The sequence below is a fragment of the Sebastes fasciatus genome, chromosome 9 (genome assembly GCF_043250625.1).
Source record: "Sebastes fasciatus isolate fSebFas1 chromosome 9, fSebFas1.pri, whole genome shotgun sequence".
Classification (NCBI taxonomy): Eukaryota; Metazoa; Chordata; class Actinopteri; order Perciformes; family Sebastidae; genus Sebastes; species Sebastes fasciatus.
In genome coordinates this window covers 887054-914352 of record NC_133803.1, presented here as the reverse complement: position 1 = coordinate 914352, position 27299 = coordinate 887054, and the positions used below count along the sequence as shown (strand labels likewise).

General features: G+C 43.4%; 1 protein-coding gene across 3 annotated transcripts in view; it reads left to right on the top strand.

Moving 5' to 3' along the window:
* The window catches only part of piezo1 (piezo type mechanosensitive ion channel component 1 (Er blood group)), a 172776-nt gene that overhangs the window by 18517 nt on the left and 126960 nt on the right, over positions 1–27299 (top strand). For all 3 annotated transcript variants that reach the window (XM_074645453.1, XM_074645454.1, XM_074645452.1), the window contains exon 2: positions 14872–14967. In XM_074645453.1, coding sequence (XP_074501554.1) covers positions 14872–14967 — 96 coding nt within the window. The remainder of the gene's footprint in view (positions 1–14871; positions 14968–27299) is intronic.

Below are 27299 nucleotides of genomic sequence, written 5' to 3'. Positions count from 1 at the left end.
TGTAATATAATGAGAATAAAGTCTTAACTTTACGAGAAAAAGTCATAATATAACGAGAATAAAGTCATAATATTCCGAGAACAAAGTCGTAATGTTACGAGAATAAAGTCATAACTTTACGAGAAAAAAGTTGTAATATAATGAGAAAAAAGTCGTAACTTTACGAGAAAAAATTTGGTAATATTATCAGAATAAAGTCATATAAAGTCGATCTGTTGACTTGTTCAGATACTGGCCGACTATTTGTTTTTCCAGTGTGTGTGTGTGTGTGTGTGTGTGTGTGTGTGTGTGTGTGTTAGTTGCATTAAAGCTAAATTTGGCTTCCTATTAATAGATAACTAAATGTAAACACACACACACACGGGCCTCCAGTGATAAGACGTCTATCACTGTGTTGAGTCGACATCTGTTCCAGTTTCAGGCTCTGATCAGACCAGATGTCTGGATTCAATGAATGTGAATTGATGACTTGGTATATGCAGTTATGATTGAATTAAACCAGAACCTGCTCTGTCTCCACTTTCTGGTATTTTCTATTCAACATTTCATCAACAACTCTTTTATCCCTGAAGGAGCCACAGACGTCTGGAAGTATCAGAACTACGAGATTACAGCTGAAATCATGGAAATGAATCAGACTTGTAAAACACTAATAAAGTTCAGTGATAATCCACCAGACTCTCTGACATCACAGCTTTTAAATCACATGCAAATGAAATATTTTTCAATCTCCGTTCACTTTGAGAGTCACTATAGTCACTATATATACTGTATATATAGACACCATGTCGCCATAGAACAGAAGAATGGTTGTTATTCCTGACATTATTTCCCTGATGGCAGAAGAAGAGGGACACATCCCAGTCTCTTTGTCCTAGTTCGTATAAATCTATAGTGGAAACGTCCTGCTGCCCTGCAGTGGAAACCAGCTGATGGCTTTGACCGTTTCAGCTGCAGCCTTTTTATCAGACGTATTTCTGATCATCACTGGTAACACTCCTTTGTCAGTTTCCTGTCATGACAAGTCTTGTCCTTTAAAAGGACTCTATGGTCAATGAAAGTCAGCGTCCTGTTGCTCGCTCTCACGCTTGTGCTCGCTCTACGTAGACGCGAGCGAGCCTCAGTTAAAACAGTGAGGCGACGCACATGAGACTGAACCTGACTGACAGCTAAAACCACAATATCACTCTATATTTCACATGCCTGGCAGTAATGTTAGCTGACCAAACGAAGGTCTCCGTAGTGTTGGTCTCTGTTGGTCTCTGTAGTGTTACTGGCTCCGGAGTTAACCCCCGTCACTCCACTCAGCAGCAGGGAAACAAGGAGTCTGAATTGTGGTGGGTGCTGGTCGTTTGTTAGCATTAGCGGACTTTATCTCTAACTGAATGTTAGCTACGGTTAACGCTTCGTCCACACCAGGAACGTCAGCAGCGCGTGGCGGCTGCGTTACCTGTTGTTTTTTATTTTGGCGTCCGTGTTAACAGGTTAGAGCAGCCGTGAGACGTCTCATGCGCGGCTCAGCTGCGTGTCAGCTGCGTCTCTTCTAGAGAGTTGAGGTCTCGTCTATTTTTGACTCGAGGTGTGCGGTTCACAGCAACAACAGACAGTGAAGGTGATCTATTGATTGTATATTGACATCATATTAGCAACATTATTGCAGCAGAGACGCTGCTGGTCTGAACACCCGACGGGTGAACCACGCGGTCGCCAAGCCAGCCACGCGTGCCACTCGCTCCTGACGTTCCCAGTGTGGACAAATCGTTAGGAACTCACAATTTCAACACCAGAGGTCTGACTCTGCTATCTGTGTGTCAGGACTGAGAGGACACCTGTTCCCTGTATACCAGGCAGGGAGGAGAAGAAAAAACACCACAGAGTCACTCATGACACGTCATAGATATTATATATTTATGCGATCTGTGCAACATCAATTCATTCATTCATACAAACTCTGTCAGACTGATGTATGGATACTTTTCTTTTTGCTCTTATTGGTGGCCGGTTCCATCGTTGAGATATAGCTGATGTTTGTGGGGTTTGTTGGAAACACCCTCTAGTCTCATCCCTAAATTTATATAATATTATACACTGATAAGTTGCGAGGGGCGGCCTCCGTGGATCGGACTTGTTTGTCCAGCACATCCCACAGATGCTCTATTGGATTGAGATCTGGAGAATTTGGAGGCCGAGTCAACACCTCCAACTCGTTTCCATCCACATGATGTAAAAGAAAACGTGATTCATCAGACCGGGCCACCTTCTTCCATTGCTCCGTGGTCCAGTTCTGATGCTCACGTGCCCATTGTAGGCGCTTTATGGCGGTAGACACAGGTCAGCACGGGCACCCTGACCAGTCCCCATACACAACAAACTGCTCCTCACTGTGTGTTCTGACACCTTTCTATCAGAACCAGCATTAACTCTTTCAGCAGTCTGAGCTCCAGTAGCTCTTCTATTGGATCAGACAACACGGGCCAGCCTTCGCTCCCCACGTGCATCAATGAGCCTCGAGTCTGACCCTGTCGCCGGTTCACCGGTTCTCCTTCCTTGGGCCACTTTTGGTAGGTCCTGACCACTGCAGACCGGGAACATCCTTCAAGAGCTGCAGTTCTGGAGATGCTCTGACCCGGTCGTCTAGCCAGCACTATCTGGCCCTCGTCAAAGTCCCTCACATCCTTACGCTGGCCCATTTGTTCTGCTTCCAACACAAAGTTCAAAGTTTAAAATGTTCACCTGCTGTCTAATATATCCCCCCCCCCACTGCCAGGTGCCATGGTAACCAGATAATCAACGTTATTCACTTCACCTGTCAGTGGTCTGAATGTTCTGGCTGATCGTGGTATATACTTATAAACTGTATATATAAGGGCTCCTACCAGCTGTGGGAGCGATGTTCATTGTATGTCAGCTGGGTTGTTGGTTCTGGTTGATTTATTGGTCTGGATGTGGAGTGCCATAGTATCTTATATGGTGTCAGAGTGTCTAGGTCCAGGTTATACCACTTAGTGAAGGTAGCCTGTAAAATGAAGTCTCCTTGATCTAGGGATGCACTGATACCACTTTTTTTCAGACCGAGTACAAGGACTTACATTTAGGTACTTGCCAATACCGAGTACCGATACGAGTACTTCTCTGCACCAAAAGACCCTCGTTAACAGGAAGCTGGAGTGTAGGCGACACACAACAGGCTGGGGAGTCCCGCATACGAGGCGGTGCGCCGCGACCGGCTCTAGGTCAGTTTGGAAAGGCTCGGGGCTGTGCCCTCTCTCCCCGCCGGGGACGGCCCCCTGCTCCCGGTGCGACTGTCGACCGGGGCGGACTGTCCTCAGTGCGCCCCAACCGCGTCGTGCCGCCACATCGGGGCTCGGCCCACGTAAAAGGCACCAGGGGTCTGCGGCGATGTCAGCAACCCACCCGACTCGTCTTGAAACACGGACCAAGGAGTCTAACGCACGCGCGAGTCAGAGGGTGCAATCAAAACCCCATGGCGCAATGAAAGTGAGGGCCAGCGCGTGCCGGCTGAGGTGGGATCCCGGCCCAGTGGGGTCGGGCGGATCACTGTAAAGTGGTATCGGTGCCGTTGTATTGGAGCCGTTTTGCGAGTATGAGTACATGAGCACAGTATCGGACCCTACCTTGAACAGATTGCATGTTGGGTCCTCTCATTGTAATCATGTAGGTCTGGTATTAGAGCTGGTCCGAGTGGTCCCATCTCTGTTGTGGGGGCCTGAGCTGGACTCTCATTGTAATCATATAGGTCTGGTATTAGAGCTGGTCCAAGTGGTCCCAGCTCTGTTGTGGGGACCTGAGCTGGACTCTCATTGTAATCATGTAGGTCTGGTATTAGAGCTGGTCAAAGTGGTCCTATCTCTGTTGTGGGGGCCTGAGCTGGACTCTCATTGTAATCCTGTAGGTCTGGTATTAGAGCTGGTCCGAGTGGTCCCAGCTCTGTTGTGGGGGCCTGAGCTGGACTCTCATTGTAATCCTGTAGGTCTGGTATTAGAGCCAGTGCGAGTGGTCCCAGCTCTGCTGTGGGGGCCTTAGCTGGACTCTCAGCAGCCTCAGCTGGGATGTGAACCCGATCACCCCGTCCAGCAGCTGTAATTTCACCCCCACTCTGTCCAGCTGCTCTGGCTCTGATTTCATACAAGTAGCACATGTCATTTAAACTTACACCAGTGAGGTTGAGGCACATTAAGTTGGTGGAAAGACTGATCACACCGACTGTGAAGGTGCACGGAATGACTGAAAGATGTAATAAGCTCTGAAACTGTCCTGATCTGTATTCAAGCCATACAAGTGGACCAAAGTGCACCACAGGACGCCACAGGAGGTCTTTCCTACCAGTGGTCATCAGACTATATAACTCCTCCCCCTTCTGCAGGAAGGACAGCTGAAAACACCTGACACTGAGGACAAATATAATATCAATATCATGTGTAATATTAATGTCCATCATGTGCAATGTTACTTCCTTTTCTGTTTTTTAGCGTACTTTACCTTTCTTATTTTACTTATCTTATTTACTCATTTTACTAAATGTATCTTACTTTATTGTTATTCTATTAGCCACTGGTGCTAGAAATAGTACTTTTTATTTTATACACTTGAACTTGTTGTAATTTTGAGCAATCTCTGGCACAAGAATTTCCTTCGGGATTAATAAAGTTCTATCTTATCTTATAACGCCAAACAAATAATTGATAAAGTAGAAAAGTGTTTTTAACCTGCAGTAGGCAGTATATTTTTGGCATAATTTGGCTCTGGCTCATGGCTCTGTTTTCAGACTTTAGAACATCTAGGCCATGACGGGACACTCGTTCCTATTGGCTGTGCTCCAGCTGGTGGGCGGTGCTTGGTATTTCCTCAACTTGATCTCAACATGGCTGCCGGATCACAAATCTATCATTTTACAGCTAAACAGTACACTCCAAGATGATTCTGAGAACATCTGAGGAGAGAAATAGTCATTACAGTAACAGAATATTGATTTGATTCATATTTGATCAGCGCTGCCTAGTTTGACCGTTTGATCAAAGCTGGTGAGTGATTGACAGCTGCTCAGAGACGGCAGACTCCAGATCAGCTCTGACTGTTTTCCTCCGGTCTGTGAAGTCTTCCAGATGCCGTTCAGACCACGTGTCTCATGCACTACTTTCAGGATATAGTGACCGTTTTATAAAAATAAAATCTTTGTAGATCTTCTTCCCCTTCTTTTAAAATCAGGAAATCAAAAGTGTTTTAAGATTTGTGAAAAACTGTTGAAGTTAGTTCAGTGCAGAGCACCATGACAGCTCAGGAGATTGAATCCAACACTTCCTGATTACTAACTATTATAAAGGAGCATTTAGAGAGCGAGGATGAGGTGAACAGAGTGAATGTGCTGAGAGGAGGAGAAACAGAAGCAGAGATCTGAGCAACTGGAATGAAGTGAGGCAACGTTTCCTACCACAGCCTGCCGATAAAGACAGATGTGAGAACACAAACTGAACCATAGCAGCTGTGCATCAGATGCTGAACTGAAATAAATACTCTGTCTGAATATGAAACCTGCAGAGGAAACGTAGCTGGACAGAGAGGACAGAGAGGACAGAGAGGACAGAGTGGACAGAGTGGACAGAGTGGACAGAGAGGACAGAGAGGACAGAGTGGACAGAGAGGACAGAGAGGACAGAGTGCTGCAGACAGACAGATAGGTGCTGTAGCTGCTGAACAGTGTTATCATGTTGGTCCATAGACATGATTCTGGGTGTGTTTGATGATTAACTGCAGCAGGGTGGAGCTCCTTCTCTATGTGGGGACTGATACTGTAGTCGTACACAATAATGTGCTGTGTTGAGAATCCTAGTTTTATTTATGAAGTCAGTCTGTAAGATCAGGTTCAGGCCTGATCCAGGACTCTTTGATGGCTGATCCCATACCTGTACCGATCCTGTGTTTGGGCCCAATCTGTTCAAATGTTTTAAATCAACCTGAACCGTGATGAGGCCAATAAATAACTAAAGCCAACAATGAATGATGTGTGTGTGTGTGATGTGAGTAGAGCTGCTTTGGCAACACATTCTCACTCCCATCTCGTCACATAGTGCCGTTTGGTCAGCACCCCTCAGCATCAGAGCCCGACGTACCGGGTACCCCTCTAGCACTGCTGTTGGACGGACCCCTCAGCATCAGAGCCCGACGTACCGGGTACCCCTCTAGCACTGCTGTTGGACGGACCCCTCAGCATCAGAGCCCGACGTACCGGGTACCCCTCTAGCACTGCTGTTGGACGGACCCCTCAGCATCAGAGCCCGATGTACCGGGTACCCCTCTAGCACTGCTGTTGGACGGACCCCTCAGCATCAGAGCCCGACGTACCGGGTACCCCTCTAGCACTGCTGTTGGACGGACCCCTCAGCATCAGAGCCCGACGTACCGGGTACCCCTCTAGCACTGCTGTTGGACGGACCCCTCAGCATCAGAGCCTGACGTACCGAGTACCCCTCTAGCACTGCTGTTGGACGGACCCCAGGAGGAATAGCTGCTGCAATGCTGTAGCTAATGGGGATCTTACAACAAAGATAGTAATCATATCACATCCATACATGGTCAGTAGTAAACAGCTGTTTAATAATAATAATAATTAATATTATTTTTATCACACTGGTATCGGATCGGAATCGGTATTGAGAAGGAAAAAATGGTGTTGGATCATCTCTAATCTTTTCCTAAACCTAACTAAGTAGTTTTATTTTGAAAAGACTGAGGCGGAAATTGACACGTGCATCTCGTGTTGCTGGACCTTCATAGGAAGACGCACAGAAAATGAGGAATAACTTTTGCTAAGAAATTATATGAACTGTTGTATGAGGATACGTTGAACCTAAGCAAGCGCTAACCACGTGTTTACTGCGAGCGTAGTGGAGCGTCATAGTTTGTCGCCCTGGGCTACCCAGCGCGTTAGGAAGCGACGCCAACAGGTCCTGACCAAGCGTCAGGATGTGACGAGTTGGGATGAGAACACGTTGTGTCTTCACAGCTCTTGAAGAGCTTCGTTAAGTCAGAAACAAAATATTCTTTTGTTTTTATTTGTCATGTCAGACAAAATACATTCCATTTGAGTGTCTTGGGTTAGAGTGATTTAAGTTGGGAAAAGCTTGGAGAAATTGAACAGAATGCCTAAGCTACAAACGTGGGTGTTATATTTGCAATATACAGCTGTCATGTTTTAAACTGAACACCTAATTGGAATGAAATAGTGATTGTGACTGAAGATATCATCTATAATTGTAACACTTTAGTGTAGAAAGTTAGTTGGTAGATAACTGTGAGAGGTAGGTTAGTATTCCTGCTGATAGCAAGCCTGGAAGGTGAATAATAAAGGCTTTACAGGCACTCATATTGGTTTCCTGACATCTGCTCAGCAGCCTAGATATCCAGGGAGCTGCAGAAGAAATGTGATGTTCAGTATGAGTTTATAGCAGGTTAGCAATGGTGGAGCTACACAGGCTGAAAGAGGAAGCTCAGCCTGGAGGCAGCACTCAGCCGGATGTTGGGGGTGTTGAGGTCCAGATTTGGTTGGATTTGCCCCGGCTTTGTTGAATGTGGATGATTGGAAGAATTTGCTTTACATATTGTGACTGTAAGGAACAGGAAGAGAGAGAGAGACAAAGATGAAGGATGAGGGTGAGGGAGGGGAACGGGGAGTTTTAGTTGTGTTTTTTTAGGGCGGGGTGTGTTTAGTCAGCGTTGTCCTACAGATTACACCAGAGCAACCTTTGGCCTTACATGACTACATCAAAAGACTGGTTGAGTGGATACTAAACAATACCCACCTGTCTGTTCTCTCATAATATGGTGCAGCATTGCAGGACATTTTATAAAAGTTCAATCTCCTATAGATCTCTGTTTCATAGTCCTCACCACCTTACCACCTTGACTAATTCCGTTTGTCTTCATGGTGCAGCAGAGAGACACAAAGCTAAAGAGGTGAAGAGATGAAAGTATTAATTATCCTTGTCTCCAGGTCACAGACAGCCTCCCTCTGATGTGGTCTCATTCCTGCAGAGAGGCAGGAAGACAATATGTTTTCTGCTTTAGCAACTGGAGGAAATAACAGAGCGCTTGTGTGTTTCATTCTTTGTGTGTGTTCCAGCTATTGTATGAGTCATATAATAACATATAATAACTCTATCATGAAGTGATTCAGAGAGAGAAAGACAGGATGAGCTTGTAGTCCAGCCTCGGTCTGGGTCTCACTCACATGAACGGAGGAAGGGAAATAACTCTGGATTCAGCTATTAGTGCATTTTACAACTTTTAGGACCTAATGATTTAAATAAGGACTATTAGAGTGTTCATACTGGGGAGTTTATTCACCTCAAAATAAATGATCCTCTGAGTTACAGATGTGTCTTTCCCAATAGAAGTCTATGGGAAAAAGTCTTTTTGGGCCCAATAGCATCACGTGATGGACACAGAAGTTGTAGTACCGCCGTTTGGCCACTACAAAAGTTGGTGGACGAACACAGGACGGAAACCGAGGAGACCGTCCTGTGTTCGTGTCTCCTGTGAATCTAAAAGTCAATGTTCACTTATTTATATTTAATAACATAACAACCAAAGTCATGATGTTTTTTACTAAACCTAACAAAGTAGTTTTGTTTCCATTTACAACAATGCTTCTAAAGCTTTTGATCGTGTTAATCATAGAGAGATGTTTATTAAATTGAGTTAATGAGGGGTGCCCAAATACATTGAGAATCATGGCTTACTGGTATGCTCACCAGACTATGCAAGTAAAATGGGGCAACAGTGCCTCAGCCTCATTTGGGGTTAGCAATGGTGTCAGAGGGGGAGGGGGAATTTTGTCTCCAGTTCTTTTTAATTTATATATTGATGATCTGTCCAAGCAATTGAAAGCCTGTAATACTGGGTGCATGGTTGGGAATACTTTAGTGAACCATATCATGTATGCTGATGATCTTGTGGTCTTTTGTCCAACTAGTGCTGGTCTTCAGCAGCTCCTCAGTGTATGTTCTGTGTATGGTGTGGAACATGATATCCAATATACTGCCAGTAAGAGTGTAGTCTTGACCTGTAGAACGAAGGAGGACCAATGTCTAAAATTTCCAGACTTCAAATTGTCTGATAACAATCTTTGTATCTGTAATAAGGTTAAATATCTTGGACATTTCATTACTAAAGTAAATACTTTTCAAACCGTCTTAAGAAATCTCATGTACTAATTTATATGCTGGCTAAATGACTCTGAGAAAGACATCATCTTACGGTTGTCTAACATAAGATTTAGCACTACATGGTACCAATCACAGCTGTGGAGGCACTGGTATAGTTCTTTATACTTAAGGCATTAATATATGTATATATTTATATTTATATTTGTAATCTCTTTTAATCATGACTTTTTTGTTGCTTCTTGTATTGTAATGTATTATATGTAATATATTGTTTTTGTTTTTGTTTATCTCCACCTTGAGTCTGCAATAAAGTTCGAATTGAATTGAATTGTTAACCATGTTAAAACTGCGACTGCAATCCGGTAGAAAATATGTTTCCCTAGAAACATTATTGAGAATGTAGTTTATTTGTATGGGAATGTCATTTTTTAGGAGAAGAGATGCCTGATATCCTGTTATATTAACATTCTTACCTGTATGTTGTTTTATATTTTTACATGTGGAGTCTCATAGTTGAGTGTCTGGTGTTTTACTTGTATTTTGCAGTAGGCAGAATGTTTTTAGCATCATTGGACAAAAATCCCATAATAACCTTTCAGCATATTGTAATGCCAGTGTTCTGAGAGAAAACTAGACTAGTGCTCCTCCTCAAGGCTCTGTTTTCAGGCTTTAAAACATCTAGCCCGTGACGAGAGACTTTGACCAATCACAGGTCATTTCAGAGAGAGAGAGCGTTCCTCTCATACATTACAGTTACAGAATATTGATTCATATTTGATCAGCGCTGCCTAGTTTGACCGTTTGATCAGAGTTTGCGAGGACACCGGAGGACACCGGAGGACACCGTAGGACACCGTAGGACACCGTAGGACACAGAGGCACATGATGTTTTTCAGATTACCTGTATCATACACACTGCTGTCAGGATATAGTGACCGTTTCATAGAAATAACTTTTTTTAATCATACAGTATTTGCTCCATTCTGTCCTGCTGCAGCTTTAAGGGCCAGACAACAACCTGCATGGTAAACCTCTCACCTCGATGCTCAAACTGTGATCTCAACAGGCTGAGATTAGTCCCGACCTTAACCTAGGAGGGGAGCCAGTTATTATCACTGCGTGTGTTTAACAGCAGGAAATAAACCAGCACGTTTTCTTTATTTCCAGCTCTTAATATTGGCAGATTGTCTTAATTCCTTCAAGCCAGCAACACCTCATAAAATCCCTCTAGTTGTACCGTATGTGGAGGAGGAGAGAGACAGCTGTGGAGCTCTGATATGATGACAGGCTCATCAGGGCATTGTAGTGGCTTTAAATAAAGTTATAAATGACACTTGTCCCTCAGGTCACTGTTATAAAAGTATGCTGAGCTGGGAAGCATTGGTCAGATCAACAGAGCTTCATATTCTAGTGCAGATCTTACGTGATTGTGTATTCCTCTGAGCGCTACTTAGCGTGTCGGCACTGACAGAGCACTGAAGCAGCTGTGCTGCTAACATGCTGCTAACATGCTGCCTGTGTAGACATGGTGTTATACAGTAGAAACAAGGACATACATGATTATGTTGGGTATTGGGTATATGTTGGGTTCTCCACCAACACCTTCTCATCCCAATGCTCTGTCAGACTCCTCGGTGTCGCAGTAAACACCTGCTTAATGTTGTGAATTAAACAGAAACCACTGAGTAAGTTTAGGAAATATAAAAAAGCTTAAAAAATGACTATGTTTGTACAATGAAAACGTCATGACGTTGTGAACACGGGACACGAAAGAACAGCTGATTGTAACGTGAAAGTGAAACTTTAATGCACGGGACATAAACAGCGGAGTCCTGGATGAAAGCCTTGTGGATTTGGACCCGTCCACCTCCCCTCCCTCCCACCATGTGTGTCTCTTTGGCTCTTTAAACTACATCAACACAGGACTGTCTCTGAGCGTCTACTGTTGCCGTGGATGAGTTAAAATTGTTAATCAAAAGCTCCGGTGCATCTCATACCGGCACTAAAGAGCGTCTTGTGCGGCGGTATCGAACGCCGATGGCTGTGACAAAGCGTCGGTATTTGATGCCGTGGGGAGATAGCAGGTCAACAGTAGATGTCACAGAAGTGGTGTACCTCATCTGAAAGTTGGAAACCTGAAGATTAATTTGAGATGCAGCTCAGCACTTGTTCTAGTCATTAAAGCGTCTTGAGATAACTTCTGTTGTGATTTGACGCTATACAAAAATTAATTGAATTGAATTGAATTGAATTAATGATGAATATGATAGAAGTATATGATGGCCATCCTCATGCTCTATTATGTCTCATAAGCTGTTTTTTGGGTTGATACCATTTGTTACACAGATTTGGTCCTAAATTTAACCATTTTTTACCACTGGAGAATTGATAAAAATGATCAATAAGCACTTGTGTTGTGTAAACTGCTCAGAAACCCCCTTATTGTTATGTTCTGGATTAGACAACAGCGTGGACTCAAATGCAGCACACAACGAGAGTTTTAAAGTATGAACAAAAAGAATATTTATTTTAAACTACAGGGTTCCAGGTTGAGGGAGAGCCGAGTGCAGGAGTGAGCAGGCAGGTTTGGAAGCAGCCACAGCTGGCAGGAGAACAGACCTGCACACAGAGCAACAAAAACGAGGTTTAGTCCAAACAATCAAAAAACATAAGAGCAACCGCAAAGACTAGCAAAATTCCAGGGAGCCTGATTTAGTATCTACCACTGTGGGTGACGGAACGATCTGGCGATGAGTGGCAGGAAGACCGGGGTAGATATACTGCAGGTTTGAGTGATGATTGGTTACAGCTGCTTCCAGCAGTGCCCGCCCAGAGGAGGAGGAAGGCCACACCTCCCAACACACTTACAGACTAGACAAACAGGGAAAACCACACAGGAGACAAAAGGGCAGGGAAACAGAGGAAACACAAGATGATGATAACATGACACTTATTGTCAATCTAGCTAGGAAAGCCATCCATCTTCTGAATGCTCTAGGTCTAGTTTGATCCATCCATCCTCTGAATGCTCTAGGTCTCTAGTCTGATCCATCCATCCTCTGAATGCTCTAGGTCTCTAGTTTGATCCATCCATGCTCTGAATGCTCTAGGTCTCTAGTTTGATCCATCCATCCTCTGAATGCTCTAGGTCTCTAGTTTGATCCATCCATCCCCTGAACGCTCTAGGTCTCTAGTTTGATCCATCCATCCTCTGAATGCTCTAGGTCTCTAGTCTGATCCATCCATCCTCTGAATGCTCTAGGTCTCTAGTTTGATCCATCCATCCTCTGAATGCTCTAGGTCTCTAGTTTGATCCATCCATCCTCTGAATGCTCTAGGTCTCTAGTCTGATCCATCCATCCTCTGAATGCTCTAGATCTCTAGTTTGATCCATCCATCCTCTGAATGCTCTAGGTCTCTAGTTGGATCCATCCATCCTCTGAATGCTCTAGGTCTCTAGTCTGATCCATCCATCCTCTGAATGCTAGTAGGTCTCTAGTTTGATCCATCCATCCTATGAATGCTAGTAGGTCTCTAGTTTGATCCATCCATCCTCTGAATGCTCTAGGTCTCTAGTTTGATCCATCCATCCTCTGAATGCTAGTAGGTCTCTAGTTTGATCCATCCATCCTCTGAATGCTCTAGGTCTCTAGTCTGATCCATCCATCCTCTGAATGCTCTAGGTCTCTAGTTTGATCCATCCATCCTCTGAATGCTCTAGGTCTCTAGTTTGATCCATCCATCCTCTGAATGCTCTAGGTCTCTAGTCTGATCCATCCATCCTCTGAATGCTCTAGGTCTCTAGTTTGATCCATCCATCCTCTGAATGCTCTAGGTCTCTAGTTGGATCCATCCATCCTCTGAATGCTCTAGGTCTCTAGTCTGATCCATCCATCCTCTGAATGCTAGTAGGTCTCTAGTTTGATCCATCCATCCTATGAATGCTAGTAGGTCTCTAGTTTGATCCATCCATCCTCTGAATGCTCTAGGTCTCTAGTTTGATCCATCCATCCTCTGAATGCTAGTAGGTCTCTAGTTTGATCCATCCATCCTCTGAATGCTAGTAGGTCTCTAGTTTGATCCATCCATCCTCTGAATGCTCTAGGTCTCTAGTTTGATCCATCCATCCTCTGAATGCTCTAGGTCTCTAATTTGTGGCTGTAAAGTTTCATGAGGCTGTGATTATCCTAGAGGTCACCACAGGTCATTTTAGACAGGGAGCTCAATGAAATGTCTCCTATGGGGACTAACATCATCACACATGAATACAGTTGGGCTCATTGGATCCACCAGAGTCTCAGATTTACAGTGATACCCGATTTATGGAATTCAAGACTGTTTAGCGACCCCAGTATGCAGAAATATTCAGATACATAATTTTAAAATAGGAGAAAATAACATTTACATGCATTTATACTGCATGCAAAAAACTGCATTGTTTTGCCCAAACTGCATGTGATTATCATAGAGTGGGCATGTCTGTAAAGGGGAGACTCGTGGGTACCCATAGAACCCATTTTCATCTAGATATCTATGAGTTCAGACAGTTTTTCCATCGCCAAAATTCAGCCTAACTTTGGAGCGTTATTTAGCCCCCTCCACGACTAGCTAACATGACTTGGATTCCTTAGGTCCTCTAGTTTCATATGATAGCCTACCCATACCTCCACTACAACTGAGCCCGCTAAAGCCTCTGAAAGACAGTAGGCCTCTGTCAGCCATATAATTAACAGAACCTGTACAGATGCTTGGAGCTGACAATGTGTGGAGGCAAGGAAAGTGGAAATGAGTGCAGTAAGAGGCATCGTCTCTGTGGCAGAAGAGGAATGTATTGCAGTGGGAAATGTGGATGTGCACATGCAGCTTGGCGCAAGAACTCATCTGACAATGAAGAAACAAGGCCAAAGGGAGCATGGCCCCCCCCCCGCTCACTGCTGGACCCCTACTAAAGTAGGGACAAAGGTTTTGCCCTTTTGGACCTAATGGAATTATTCTTATTATTATATTAATATCTATTGAGCACAAGCTTGTTATTAGCTCACCTTCCTCAAGTCCAGGGGGCCCACAATTTTTGAAATTGTGGGCACCCTGGACTTCTAACCCCCCAAACTAGACCACCCTGTGAACCATCATACCAAATTTGAAGTTCAAAAATGTGATAGGGTAGTACATCCCAGATTTCAAAATCAAGGAGGACAAAATACTAACATTTCACGTCAGCAAGGCTCCGTGCCGACACGTGTATGCATATGTCTCTTGTGATGTGAGCCAATTAAACAAATTAAATGTTAGTATTTTGTCCTCCTTGATTTTGAAATCTGGGATGTGCTACCCTATCACATTTTTATGCTTATTGGACTTTGGATTCCAATAAGCATTCCACCATGATTCCCATTGTTGAAGCGCAACCTCCTTTACCAAAACACAAATGTGAAGTTCCTAAGTTAAATAGTTTTAACATGCGGACGGACACGCGAAGCGCCATATACCCCCGATACTCAGTCGTTTTCTAGTTTCCACTATTTTTATAGATGAGGAACATTTGTTTTCAGACTCAGTCATGTTGTATGGTATGATCATGAGTGCTTTATACTTTTATTAAATGGTTTATGGGTAGGTCACAAATGCTAGAATCTCTTCATGTATCTCTAAATGCTGTTTCTTGACTCTGGTGTTTCTGTCTTTGCAGCTTGTCTTTTCCGCTACAACATCCTGTCACTGGTTCACTTCCTCTACCTGCTGCTGCTGCCATGGTTCCTGTGTCCCAACAAGCACACCATCAGAGGTAAGACCGTCACAGCTCTTATGGCTTCTCCTCAGACCCCAAGTTTGTCAAATGAAATGGGATTCCAGTCACTGTGACTTCAGTTTGTCAGTCCTCTGTTCTCTGGTGTTTATTCACAGACATGATTTGCTTGTGTATGTTTGGATTTATGAATTTAAGGTTGTAACAAGACTGAGATTTGATCCAGAGCAGTAAGTGCTCTCTTATAGAGTCATGCCTCCCTTTATTACAGCTATTACAAAATACAGACTTATCATGTTAAAAAGCAATCGTGTCTCCTACTAAATTACGTTCCCATATACTAAACTGTTACGTTTCTAGGGAAACGTAATTTCTCCCAGATTAAAAGTCAAAGTTTTCAACAGTTTTAAACACGTGGTTAACTTAATTGAAACAAAACAACTTGGTTTAGTAAAACAAACATCATGGTTTGGCTTAAAATAAACTCCAAAATACCACATTAAGTCACCAAGACCTCGAGGAACACCAGAGAAAAAGACATGATGGTATTTGGGATCAAAAACTTTTGACATTTGGAGATTTATTTTTGGGTGGAATGAAGTTCTGTTCCGCTCAGAAATCCCCTTATTGTCAATGTAGCTAGGGAAGCCATCCATCCTCTGAATGCTCTAGGTCTCTAGTTTGATCCATCCATCCTCTGAATGCTCTAGGTCTCTAGTTTGATCCATCCATCCTCTGAATGCTCTAGGTCTCTAGTCTGATCCATCCATCCTCTGAATGCTCTAGGTCTCTAGTCTGATCCATCCATCCTCTGAATGCTCTAGGTCTCTAGTTTGATCCATCCATCCTCTGAATGCTCTAGGTCTCTAGTTTGATCCATCCATCCTCTGAATGCTCTAGGTCTCTAGTCTGATCCATCCATCCTCTGAATGCTCTAGGTCTCTAGTTTGATCCATCCATCCTCTGAATGCTCTAGGTCTCTAGTCTGATCCATCCATCCTCTGAATGCTCTAGGTCTCTAGTTTGATCCATCCATCCTCTGAATGCTCTAGGTCTCTAGTTTGATCCATCCATCCTCTGAATGCTCTAGGTCTCTAGTTTGATCCATCCATCCTCTGAATGCTCTAGGTCTCTAGTTTGATCCATCCCTCCTCTGAATGCTCTAGGTCTCTAGTTTGATCCATCCCTCCTCTGAATGCTCTAGGTCTCTAGTCTGATCCATCCATCCTCTGAATGCTCTAGGTCTCTAGTTTGTGGCTGTAAGGTTTCGTGAGGCTGTGATTGTCCTAGAGGTCACCACAGGTCATTTTATACAGGGAGGTCAAGTTTCAAAGAATTTGCCAAGAGCTGCTAAACTGTTTTTCGTTGTTTTCCATGACAATGACAATAAAATCTCTATTCTATTCTATTCTATTCTAATATGCTGATGCATACAGACAGGTAGCAATAGTTTGGATTGGAAGTGAACCCAAACAAGAAGTCAGCTTTCTCTGGTTGTTTCATGCTATTGCACCCCTATAGCACCCTTATAGCACCCATATAGCACCCTTATAGCACCCATATAGCACCCTTATAGCAACCCTATAGCACCCCTATAGCACCCTTATAGCACCCTTATAGCACCTCTAGCTGCAATGCTCAGCTTGCGCTTGGTGACACACACAGAACACACTGATGCGTGAAATCGATCTTGCGTACCTCGAAGCGTCTGTGTTCGGGTACTTGCGTGGACCATATTTATGCCTCTGTACTAGGGATGTCACGAGAACCGATACTTCGGTACAAAGTCGTTGCCAAAATTTTACACCGGACATTTTACAAGAAAAGATGAAGGTCAACATGTGCAGAGCGCTGACTCTGATCTTTACTGTCGGTTGGCGGTGTGTCTGGACTCTCCGGTAGAGCTTTTGCTGCGGGGCTCCGCTGCGGGGGTCCACCTGGCGCCGCTGCTCCGTGCACACCGTCTGTGACGGCTCCATCCGCATCGCGGCGATTACCTCATTAACGTTCTGGTTCCCTTATAGCATTGGGATGAAACGTGAAATATTGCCAAATAGGTGCGTTTGCTTTTCACTTCAACAATAAATCCTCTGCCTCCTACTCCTGCTACTCTGAGCTGAAGGACCAGATGCGTTCACGGTCAATATGTAGCGTCCGTCGTCTGACTGTTGATTGATAACATGCCGCTGATACGCCAAAATGAACTAAATGGGTCAATTCTTTTATTTATTACTTAAAGGCTACATGCCTCTGTTTTTTGTAATGTTCAAATGTTTTTAATAAAAGAGTACATGTTGAATTACAGTACAGGGGAGTTATTGTTGTTATTGTTTTGTTTTTTACCGTGGTATCGAATTGGGTATCGAGAATCATGGAAATTCACTGGTATTGGTATCGACTACTAGATTTCTGGTACCTTGACATCCCTAGTCTGTACATTAATGGAGTCAAACTATAAAGGTTCATTTTTTAAAAAACATTTTCTATTATTAATACAGACACATTTTTGCATCCGTTTGTATCACCTAGGGAAGAAGCTGTGTGTTTAAGATCACTTCTTTCCTTGTAGACTGTGTGTTCACACTTTACTTTACTGTGTATAATCTGCATGTGTAATCTGGTGTAATCTTAAATTATCTCAACCTGTGTAATTTAACAGTTTAACCTCAAACTAGCAAATCAATTTCACCCAAAGATTGAATCAAGCAGCTGGATCCAAAAGCAGAGGGCAGGCAGACTGGTGCAGTTCACTGATTTATTACATGAAAGGTTTACAGGCAATGAGTCCAAAGGCAGGCAGGTAACATCAGGTGGGTGACTAACTGGTAATCAGGTAGCAGGTAACATCAGGTGGGTGACTAACTGGTAATCAGGTAGCAGGTAACATCAGGTGGGTTACTAACTGGTAATCAGGTAGCAGGTAACATCAGGTGGGTGACTAACTGGTAATCAGGTAGCAGGTTATATCAGTGGGGTGACTAACTGGTAATCAGGTAGCAGGTAACATCAGGTGGGTGACTAACTGGTAATCAGGTAGCAGGTAACATCAGTGGGGTGACTAACTGACAATCAGGTAGCAGGTAAAAAAACTCAAACAGTAATGATGACGAAGACAAGCTGACAAAGAACAAAGGAAGTGGGCTGGACGTACTGTATATGACTGATTGTGGAATAGAGAACAGGTGAGCAGCACATCTGGTGAGTAACGAGGGACAGGGGAATCTAATGAGGGCGGGGCAGACATCCAGAACACACAAAGACAGGAAGTGAATTGATCTGAAATGAGAGGTGAGTGTGAATAAAACAGGAAACACTAAACACAAACTAGTAGTTGCTTTTCCTGCAGAAAATGCGTGTGAATGCTGAGAGCTGAAATTTATTGCAAAGCATTAAAGCACAAATGTATTTACACTGCACTGGAGCTGAACTCCATGACCCAAAAAAAGATGCTAGAAAAGCAAGAAGCTAAACTGTCATACTGTCGAAGGTGGAAGTTGAAATGAATTAACTTGTTAAACAGAAAGTAGTATTTGGGTGCAATTAAACCTATAACTAACTATAACTATTAACTATTAACTATAAGGAAATGGAATGAACCTTTAAAAGTGTAAGGCATTTCTTTTTTTCCACTCCAAGAGCTTAAAAACATTATATTGTATCTTTGACTTAAAGGTGCAGTGTGTAGGAATCTAGCAGTGAGGTTGCCAATTGCAACCAACTGAAACTTCTTCCGTGTGCCAAGCGTGTCGGAGAACTACGTGGGCGACACGAAAACGTGAACGTCCGTCTCTAGAACCAGTGTTTGGTTTGTCCGTTCTGGGCTACTGTAGAAACATGGCGGCCGGCTCCGTGAAGAGGACCCGCTCCTAGGGGCGTGCGATATGATGATACTAAAACATGAATAATTAAAATGTCTCTACGATCTGCCTTTACAGCGAGATCGTTAGAACCGTGATACAGTGTACATTCTAACAGTTGCTGTTGCTGGTAGGTTCAAGATGGCGTGCGTCAGTGCACCGGCTCTGCGCTTCCTAGTTTGGTGCTTATTTGTGTGAATGCTGGATTTGCTTGTTGAGTTTTGTTAGGCAAAGTATGTGTGTAGTCGTCGAGACTTAATCAACGTGGGATTACAGCACAATACCAAGCCATTTCAAGCGGATATCTCCACATCACCGGGGGTCCACATTTTACGTGGATTGTTATCGGCTCTGGGAAGCGACGTAGAGACAGGAAGCAGAAACGGGGATGCCGGACGGGGCTGCTGGCTAGGCTAAAGAAACATCCACACAAACCCCACTACCAAGCGTCACTGTTCCCCTGATTTAGAGGCTCTGTCACAGTATGTGTCGACCCTTCTATATGCCCAGAGAGCTGACAGTAGTAATTATTACGGCTGTCTATATTCCACCTGTGGATCTGTGTCTAATCAGCTACCTGATTTACTATTCCATGTTCAGTTCCTTTAATGTTATGTGGCAAGAGTGCTCTTTACTTGAGTGTTGTTGTTTACCTTTTGAAACCGATGTCAAGTCTAAATTCTTGTTGAGTGTTCATACTTTGCAGAATCATACACTTGATTAAAATCCGTTTGTCCTTAATGATTTGTTCTTCTTTTTCCTTATGTTTTATTAGCTTATAGGGCTGTTTTTTTTAAATGGGGGAATTAGTTTGGTTGTAATGTTCAGTTACTTTCAAAATTGTCTTTAAAACAAGCATGAAAAAAAATCGTGATAAGATATTTTTGCCATATCGCCCACCCACTACCCGTTCCCTATGTAGATATGAACAGCTCATTCTAAGCTAACGAAAACTCAACGGTTCTCATTTTCATTTGATTATACACAAAAAACACACCTGTTAATATCATATTCCATTTCTGCCAATGGATCCCTCTGAGATGTCTTGTTAACAGCTTACCTGTGGCCGTTAAGTCAATGAAAGTCAGCGTCCTGTGGCTCGCACTCATGCTATTGCTCGCTGTACATAGACATGAAGGAGCATCGCTCAACACAGTGAGGAGACACATGTCAGCTAAAAGCACAATATCACTCTATATTTCAGCTGCTGGGCAGTAATGTTAGCTGACCAGACGAAGGTCTCTCCATGAATCAATGCTGATACTGATACAAACCAAAGCTACGGTCTCTCCGTTGTCTTCTGACCGCGGTCTGGAGGCTGAAGCAGGAAGAGTTAACACTGTTTAACAGACGGGCTTCACTAGATAGAACTTTGCGGTTTTGGTGCTTCCGTGTAGTTTGTGTTGGATTTGAGTCTGAACAGCGTAGCCACGCGCAAGCGTGCATGAGACACCGACCAGCAATGATTTATACGTGTAAGAAGTTACAAACAGTCCCTTTAATTGAAGAATATAACTATCTCCTCCACCCACTGAGAACACACACACGATTATAAATGTGAGGCTTTGAGTAGTTTCTCTGATATTTTCCACAATGTCGAAATGAAAATTGCTACTTCGCCAATTGACACTGTGATCGTTAGTCCCAGTTCCTAGTGGGTCAAAATATTTTTTTGCCTTCTTTTCCTGTCCTCCCTTCTGTCTCTGGCCCTGTTCAGACCTGGCGTTAACATGCATCGGGGCCACGATCTATTCACAAGTGGACAGCTGTAAGTACGTCTGTTCACACCTGGCATTAGAAAACGTCTTCACTTGTGATCAGATTTCACTTCCCCGCTCTGTATGCAAATAAACACGTAGTAACCACATGGCTAATAAAGCAGAAGTTGTGACGTAATACTACAGGAATGTCAGTAGTAATATCCTACATATTGGAATTTCGGTAGATTTTATTAACATAAAAATAAAAGGTTATTGTACCGGTGGTCCCCGGGGACCTCCGCGCTGCCGACACCGCTGCCTTTGCCAGACAACAGCCTGTAGGGGTACAGAGCTCCAGAGAGCCGGGAAGAGAGCGAGAGGGCGGGTGTCAGCTCCGAGCAAAGCAGCGGAACAAAACCAGTGACACATCTCCAACAGTATGAGAATAATGCACTTCCTGTTCCCAGTCTGATAGTTTGTAGATATGTAGCCTATAAACAAGATATATTTTAATAAAACACAGTTGTACCAGCAGGATACAGTAGAGCACAGAGGCTGATTCCATGCTGACCAGCGCCCGTGTCTGCCTGTCTATTCACCTGAGGAGCTCAGAGACCTGCGGATCCCAGCGGAACATCAGATGAGTAGGCGGTCCTTAATGTGGCCCAGGACACATTCACTACACACAGTTAAAAGAATGTGGTCATATGTGGCCCAGACCACCTCTGAATGTGGTCTGAAAGATCCGATCTCAATGTGTCCTCAATGCGTCTCGAGTGAGTTCACACCTGGCGGGCGGCTGTGGCTCAGAGGGTAGAGCAGGTTGTCCACCAATCGGAAGGTCGGTGGTTCGATCCCCGGCTGCTCCGGGTCACATGTCGATGTGTCCTTGAGCAAGACACTTAACCCCACTTAACCCCGTGAGTGAGTATTTAGATTAGATCCTGATCGACAAAGTTGGCACCTTAGTAGCCTCTATCATCAGTGTATGAATGTGTGTGTGAATGGGTGAATACTGACATGTAGTGTAAAGAGCTTTGAGTGGTCGGAAGACTAGAAAAGCGCTATATAAATGCAAGTCCATTTACCATTTACCTGTACTTAGAGCTGTCCACTTGTGATCGGATCAATTGAGGATGCATGTTAAAACCAGGTGGGCCTCACTTCCTGTCTTTCTGATCTGGTAATCAAAATGTGTAGAGAGGCTTTTATTTTGGTAGGAGAATAGTTAAAGAGAGGGAACAGAGAGCAACGGGGAGTTCCCCTGAAGGAAAACCTTCGTGCGCACGCACGCACGCACGCACGCACACACACACACACACACACACACATACCACCGGGAGTGACTAATAGGAAGCAGCATTGTTGGGCTCTGAAGAGAACTGAGAGACAGTTTAAGTCAGAGCTGGAGATTACTCAACAACTGGCATGTCTTCAAATATTCAGTTCTACTGGTATTCATCATGCATAAGACTCCTAAACATACTGTAGTTATTCTTTAAGGGCGGGGGGGGGGGGGGGGGGGGGGGGGGGGGTTGAGATGATTTTTTTAGTTGGAGGATGGTGATGTCAGATTGTTCTTAAAGTCTCAGAGGACTATTCTCTATAAACTCAGTGATGCGTTGATGTTACACAGTTCACAGTCGTTAGGCACTATGACAAAACCAAGGATTGTATGGAGAATGTAGAATTCATATCTAAATGGTAAATTGTGAGTTGTTGTAAAGCAGTGGTACTAAGGGAAGTGATGAAGTTTGGAGTACATCAATATCTTTGAATCTTTGAAATTTTACTTTTTATAATAAAACAAAGCATATCTTGAGTCCTGCCCTGAGCCATAGTAAAGATGACGGGAACAAAGGAGGAAGTCACGTGACATCAGCAAAGTCAAAGTCTGCATAGGGAGGAGGATGGGGTGGACGGAGAGGTCAAACAGAGGACTTTCAACAAGGAGGACACTGTTCATGTCCCATGTGAAACCAAAAGTCAACGTAGATATATTTTAACTTACAGTTAACGTAACTGACGTACTTAACTTGCGTCACGTACGTAACAAGCGTAACAAACGTAACAAGCGTAACAAGCGTTACAAGCGTTACAAGCGTAACAAACGTAACAAGCGTAACAAACGTAACAAGCGTAACAGGCGTAACAGGCGTAACAGGCGTAACAAGCGTAACAAGTGTAACAAACGTAACAAGCGTAACAAGCGTAAAAAACTTAACAAGCGCAATAAACGTAACAAGCGTAACAAGCGTAATAAACGTAACAAACGTAACAAGCGTAACAAACGTAACAAGCGTAATAAACGTAACAAACGTAACGTAACAAACGTAACAAACATAACAAACGTAACAAACGTAACAAGCGTAACAAACGTAACAAATGTAACAAACGTAGCAAGCGCAATAGGCGTAACAAACGTACTTGTTTTAACCCAGAACCCCTGGCACCACTGATAAAGTCTTTTTTTTTGTTTATTCTGGGCAAACAAACAAACGCGTTTCAGCTGTAAGCCGTCATCAGCGGGATCACTCAAGACGTAATGCCAGTTTTAAATATTTGTTTGTTTGCCCAGAATAAACTAAAAAAGACTCTTTATCTGTGAGTGCCGGTGATTTGTTTCTTCTGTTCCACCTAACTAAGTGGTTTTGTCACCTGAACCTAAGCAAGTGTTTTTGTTTGAATTCACAACGTGAACCACGTGTTTACTGCGAGTGTCATGGATTGATACGCTGGGCTACCCGGTGTGTCAGGTAGTGAAGCCAAGGGGTCCTGACCAAGCGTCAGTATGTGACGAGTTGGGATGAAAACAGTAATTTCTTTTGTTTTTTTTACCTTTATATACTCAGGGGAGATTCTCTGAGAACAATGCTCTCTTTTTCAGAAATGCCCTGATCACATTCACACCTGGAAGCTGCCCAGTACACCAGTACACCAGTACAACCACAGTCTTATCTGCTGGTTACTGAGCAGCTCCACTGGAGCGGTTAGGGTTAAGGGCCTTGCTCAAGGGCACCTCAGTGGTGGTAATTAGGGGGGGTAGGCAAACACTGCTTTTCACTTTTCCCCACCCAGATTTATCCTGCCGGTCCGGGGATTGAACCGGCCGGTCACAAGCTCGCTCCTCTAACCTTTAGGCCACCACTGCCTCATACAGTGAAGGAAATAAGTATTTGATCCCTTGCCGATTTTGAAAGTTTGCCCACTTACAAAGAAAAGAACGGTCTATAATTTTAATGGTAGGTTTATTTTAACAGTAAGAGACAGAATATTAAAAAAAAATCCAGAAAATCACATCATATAAAAGTTATAAATTGATTTGTATTTGACTGTGGGAAATAAGTATTTGATCCCCTAGCAAAACATGACTCAGTACTTGGTGGAGAAACGTTGTTGGCAAGCACAGAGGTCAGACGTTTCTTGTAGTTGGTCACCAGGTTTGCGTACATCTCAGGAGGGATTTTGGTCCACTCCTCTTTGCAGATCATCTCCAAATCCTTAAGGTTTCAAGGCTGTCGCTTGGCAACTCGAAGCTTCAGCTCCCTCCACAGATTTTCTATGGAATTAAGGTCCGGAGACTGGCTAGGTCACTCCATGACATTTTCTTGTAGTTGGTCACCAGGTTTGCGTACATCTCAGGAGTGATTTTGGTCCACTCCTCTTTGCAGATCATCTCCAAATCCTTAAGGTTTCAAGGCTGTCGCTTGGCAACTCGAAGCTTCAGCTCCCTCCACAGATTTTCTATGGAATTAAGGTCCGGAGACTGGCTAGGTCACTCCATGACATTAATGTGCTTCTTCTAGAGCCACTCCTTTGTTGCCTTGGCCGTATGTTTTGGGTCATTGTCGTGCTGGAAGACCCATCCACATCCCATTTTCAGTGTCCTGGCTGAGGGAAGAAGGTTGTCGCCCAACATTTCAGGGTACATGGCCCCGTCCATCCTCCCTTCGATGCGGTGAAGTCGTCCTGTCCCCGTAGCAGAGAAACACCCCCAAAACATAATGTTTCCACCTCCATGTTTGACGGTGGGGATTGTGTTCTTGGGGTTATAGTCAGCATTTCTCTTCCTCCAAACACGGCGAGTCGAGTTGATGCTAAAGAGCTTGATTTTGGTCTCATCTGACCACATCACCTTCTCCCAAGCCTTCTCTGAATCATTGAGGTGTTCATTGGCAAACAGACGGGCCTGTACATGTGCCTTCTTGAGCAGGGGGACCTTGCGGGCGCTGCAGGATTTTAAACCATTACGGCGTAGTGTGTTACCAATGGTTTTCTTGGTGATTGTGGTCCCAGCTGTCTTGAGATCATTAAGAAGTTCCTCCCGTGTATTTCTGGGCTGATCCCTCACCTTTCTCATGATCATCGATACCCCACAAGACGAGATCTTGCGTGGAGCCCCAGACCGAGGGCGATTGATGGTCATTTTGTGTTTCTTCCATTTCCGAATAATGGCACCAACAGTTGTCTCCTTCTCACAAAGCTGCTTGCTGATGGTCTTGTAGCCCATTCCAGTCTTGTGCAGGTCTACAATCTTGTCCCTGACGTCCTTAGACAGCCCTTTGGTCTTGCCTATGGTGGAGAGGTTGGAATCTGATTGTGGACAGGTGTCTTTTATACAGGTAATGAGTTGAGACAGTTGTCTTTTATACAGGTCACGAGTTGAGATTCGGAGTACTTTCTTAAAGCGGGAGGACTAATCTAACCGGTCTGTGGGGGCCAGAATTCTTGCTGGTTGCTAGGGGATCAAATACTTATTTCCCACAATGAAATACAAATCAATTTATAACTTTTATATGATGTGATTTTCTGGATTTTTTTTTTATATTCTGTCTCTCACTGTTAAAATAAACCTACCATTAAAATTATAGACCGTTCTTTTCTTTGTAAGTGGGCAAACTTTCAAAATCGGCAAGGGATCAAATACTTATTTCCTCCACTGTATATGTCATCCTCAACATGTGAGTCACTGGTAAACAGATGATTTAGTCATTTAGGTATGAGGACGTGTTGCCGTGCTCCTATCAGTGGGAAGGATAAGTTACATATTGACTCTGTGATTCAGTTATAAAGATTCAGTTAGTCCTTCATGTCTGACACTAGTGACGTACTTGTGATAGATGGATTAACTTCACACTTTACTTATCTTAATACTACATTTTAATGTTTGCACTTGTTTACTTGGTTAGATATAGGTCTATAGTTGGCTAGGACCTCTGGATCAAGAGTGGGCTTTTTAAGAAGAGGTTTAATTACAGCTACTTTAAAGGACTGTGGTACATAGCCTGTTAGTAAAGACACATTGATCATATCCAGTAAAGAGGTGCTAACTAAAGGTAAAACTTCTTTAAGCAGTCTAGTTGGGATTGGGTCTAGGAGACAGGTAGATGGTTTAGATGAAGAGATCAGTGAAGTCAGTTTGTGGAGGTCGATGGGAGAAAAGCAGTTTAAATATATATCAGGTTGTACAGCTGTTTCTAAGGTTCCTAAGTTTGAGGATAAATCGGTACCAGTTGACGGTAGGAGGTGATTAATTTAGTCTCTAATAGTTATGATTTTATCATTAAAGAAACTCATGAAGTCACTACTACTGAGGGTTGTAGGAATACATGGCTCAATAGAGCTGTGGCTCTCTGTCAGCCTGGCTACAGTGCTGAATAGAAACCTGGGGTTGTTCTTATTTGTCTCTATTAATGATGAGTAATGGGCTGCTCTGGCATCACAGAGAGCCTTCCTATATGTTTTAAGACTATCTTGCCAAACTAAATGAGATTCTTCCTGTTTGGTGGAACGCCATATCCTTTCCAGTTTCCTCGATGCTTGCTTTAATTTGCGTGTTTGAGGGTTATACCATGGAGCTGACTTCCTTTGTTTTATTAACTTCTTTTTTAGAGGGGCAACAGAATCAAGTGTGACTCGCAGTGAGTCTGTAGCACTATCTACAAGATGATCAATTTGGGTGGGGCTAAAGTTAGCATACGAGCCCTCTGTTATATTGAGACATGGTATTGAATTTAATGCTGATGGAATCGCTTCCTTAAATTTAGCTACAACACTATCAGATAGACATCTAGTGTACACACTTTTGTCTGATGGTGTATAGTCTAGTAATAAGAGTTCAAAAGTGATTAAATAATGGTCTGATAAAAGAGAGTTCTGTGGAAAAACAATTAAATGTTCAATTTCAACACCATATGACATAACAAGGTCGAGGGTGTGGTTAAAGCAGTGAGTAGGTTTATGCACGTTCTGCGAGAAACCAATTGAATCTAATAAAGAGATAAACACAGTACTGAGGCTATCATTATCAACGTCCACATGAATATTAAAATCACCTCCTATAATGACTTTATCTGTTTTCAGGACTAAGCTTGATAGAAACTCTGAGAATTCAGATAGAAATTCAGAATATGGGCCTGGAGCGCGGTACACTATAACAAAGAGAATTGTCTGTAGTGTTTTCCAGGTTGGGTGTGAAAGACTAAGAACAAGGCTTTCAAATGAGTTATAATTTAGTTTAGTTTTAGGGTTTATTAATAGGCTTGAGTCGAAGATGGCTGCAACTCCACCTCCTCGGCCGGTGTCTAGAGGAATGTGAGTATTAATATGACTCGGGGGAGTGGATTCGTTTAGGCTGACATATTCTTCATGACACAGTAAGACAAAATAAATCAATGTGATTATCTGATATTAAATCATTTACTAGTAGAGCTTTAGATGACAGAGATCTGATATTTAAGAGTCCACATTTAATTCTCCTGTTTTGTTGCTTTATTGCAGTGCTAGTGTTAGATTTGATTAGATTATTATGTTT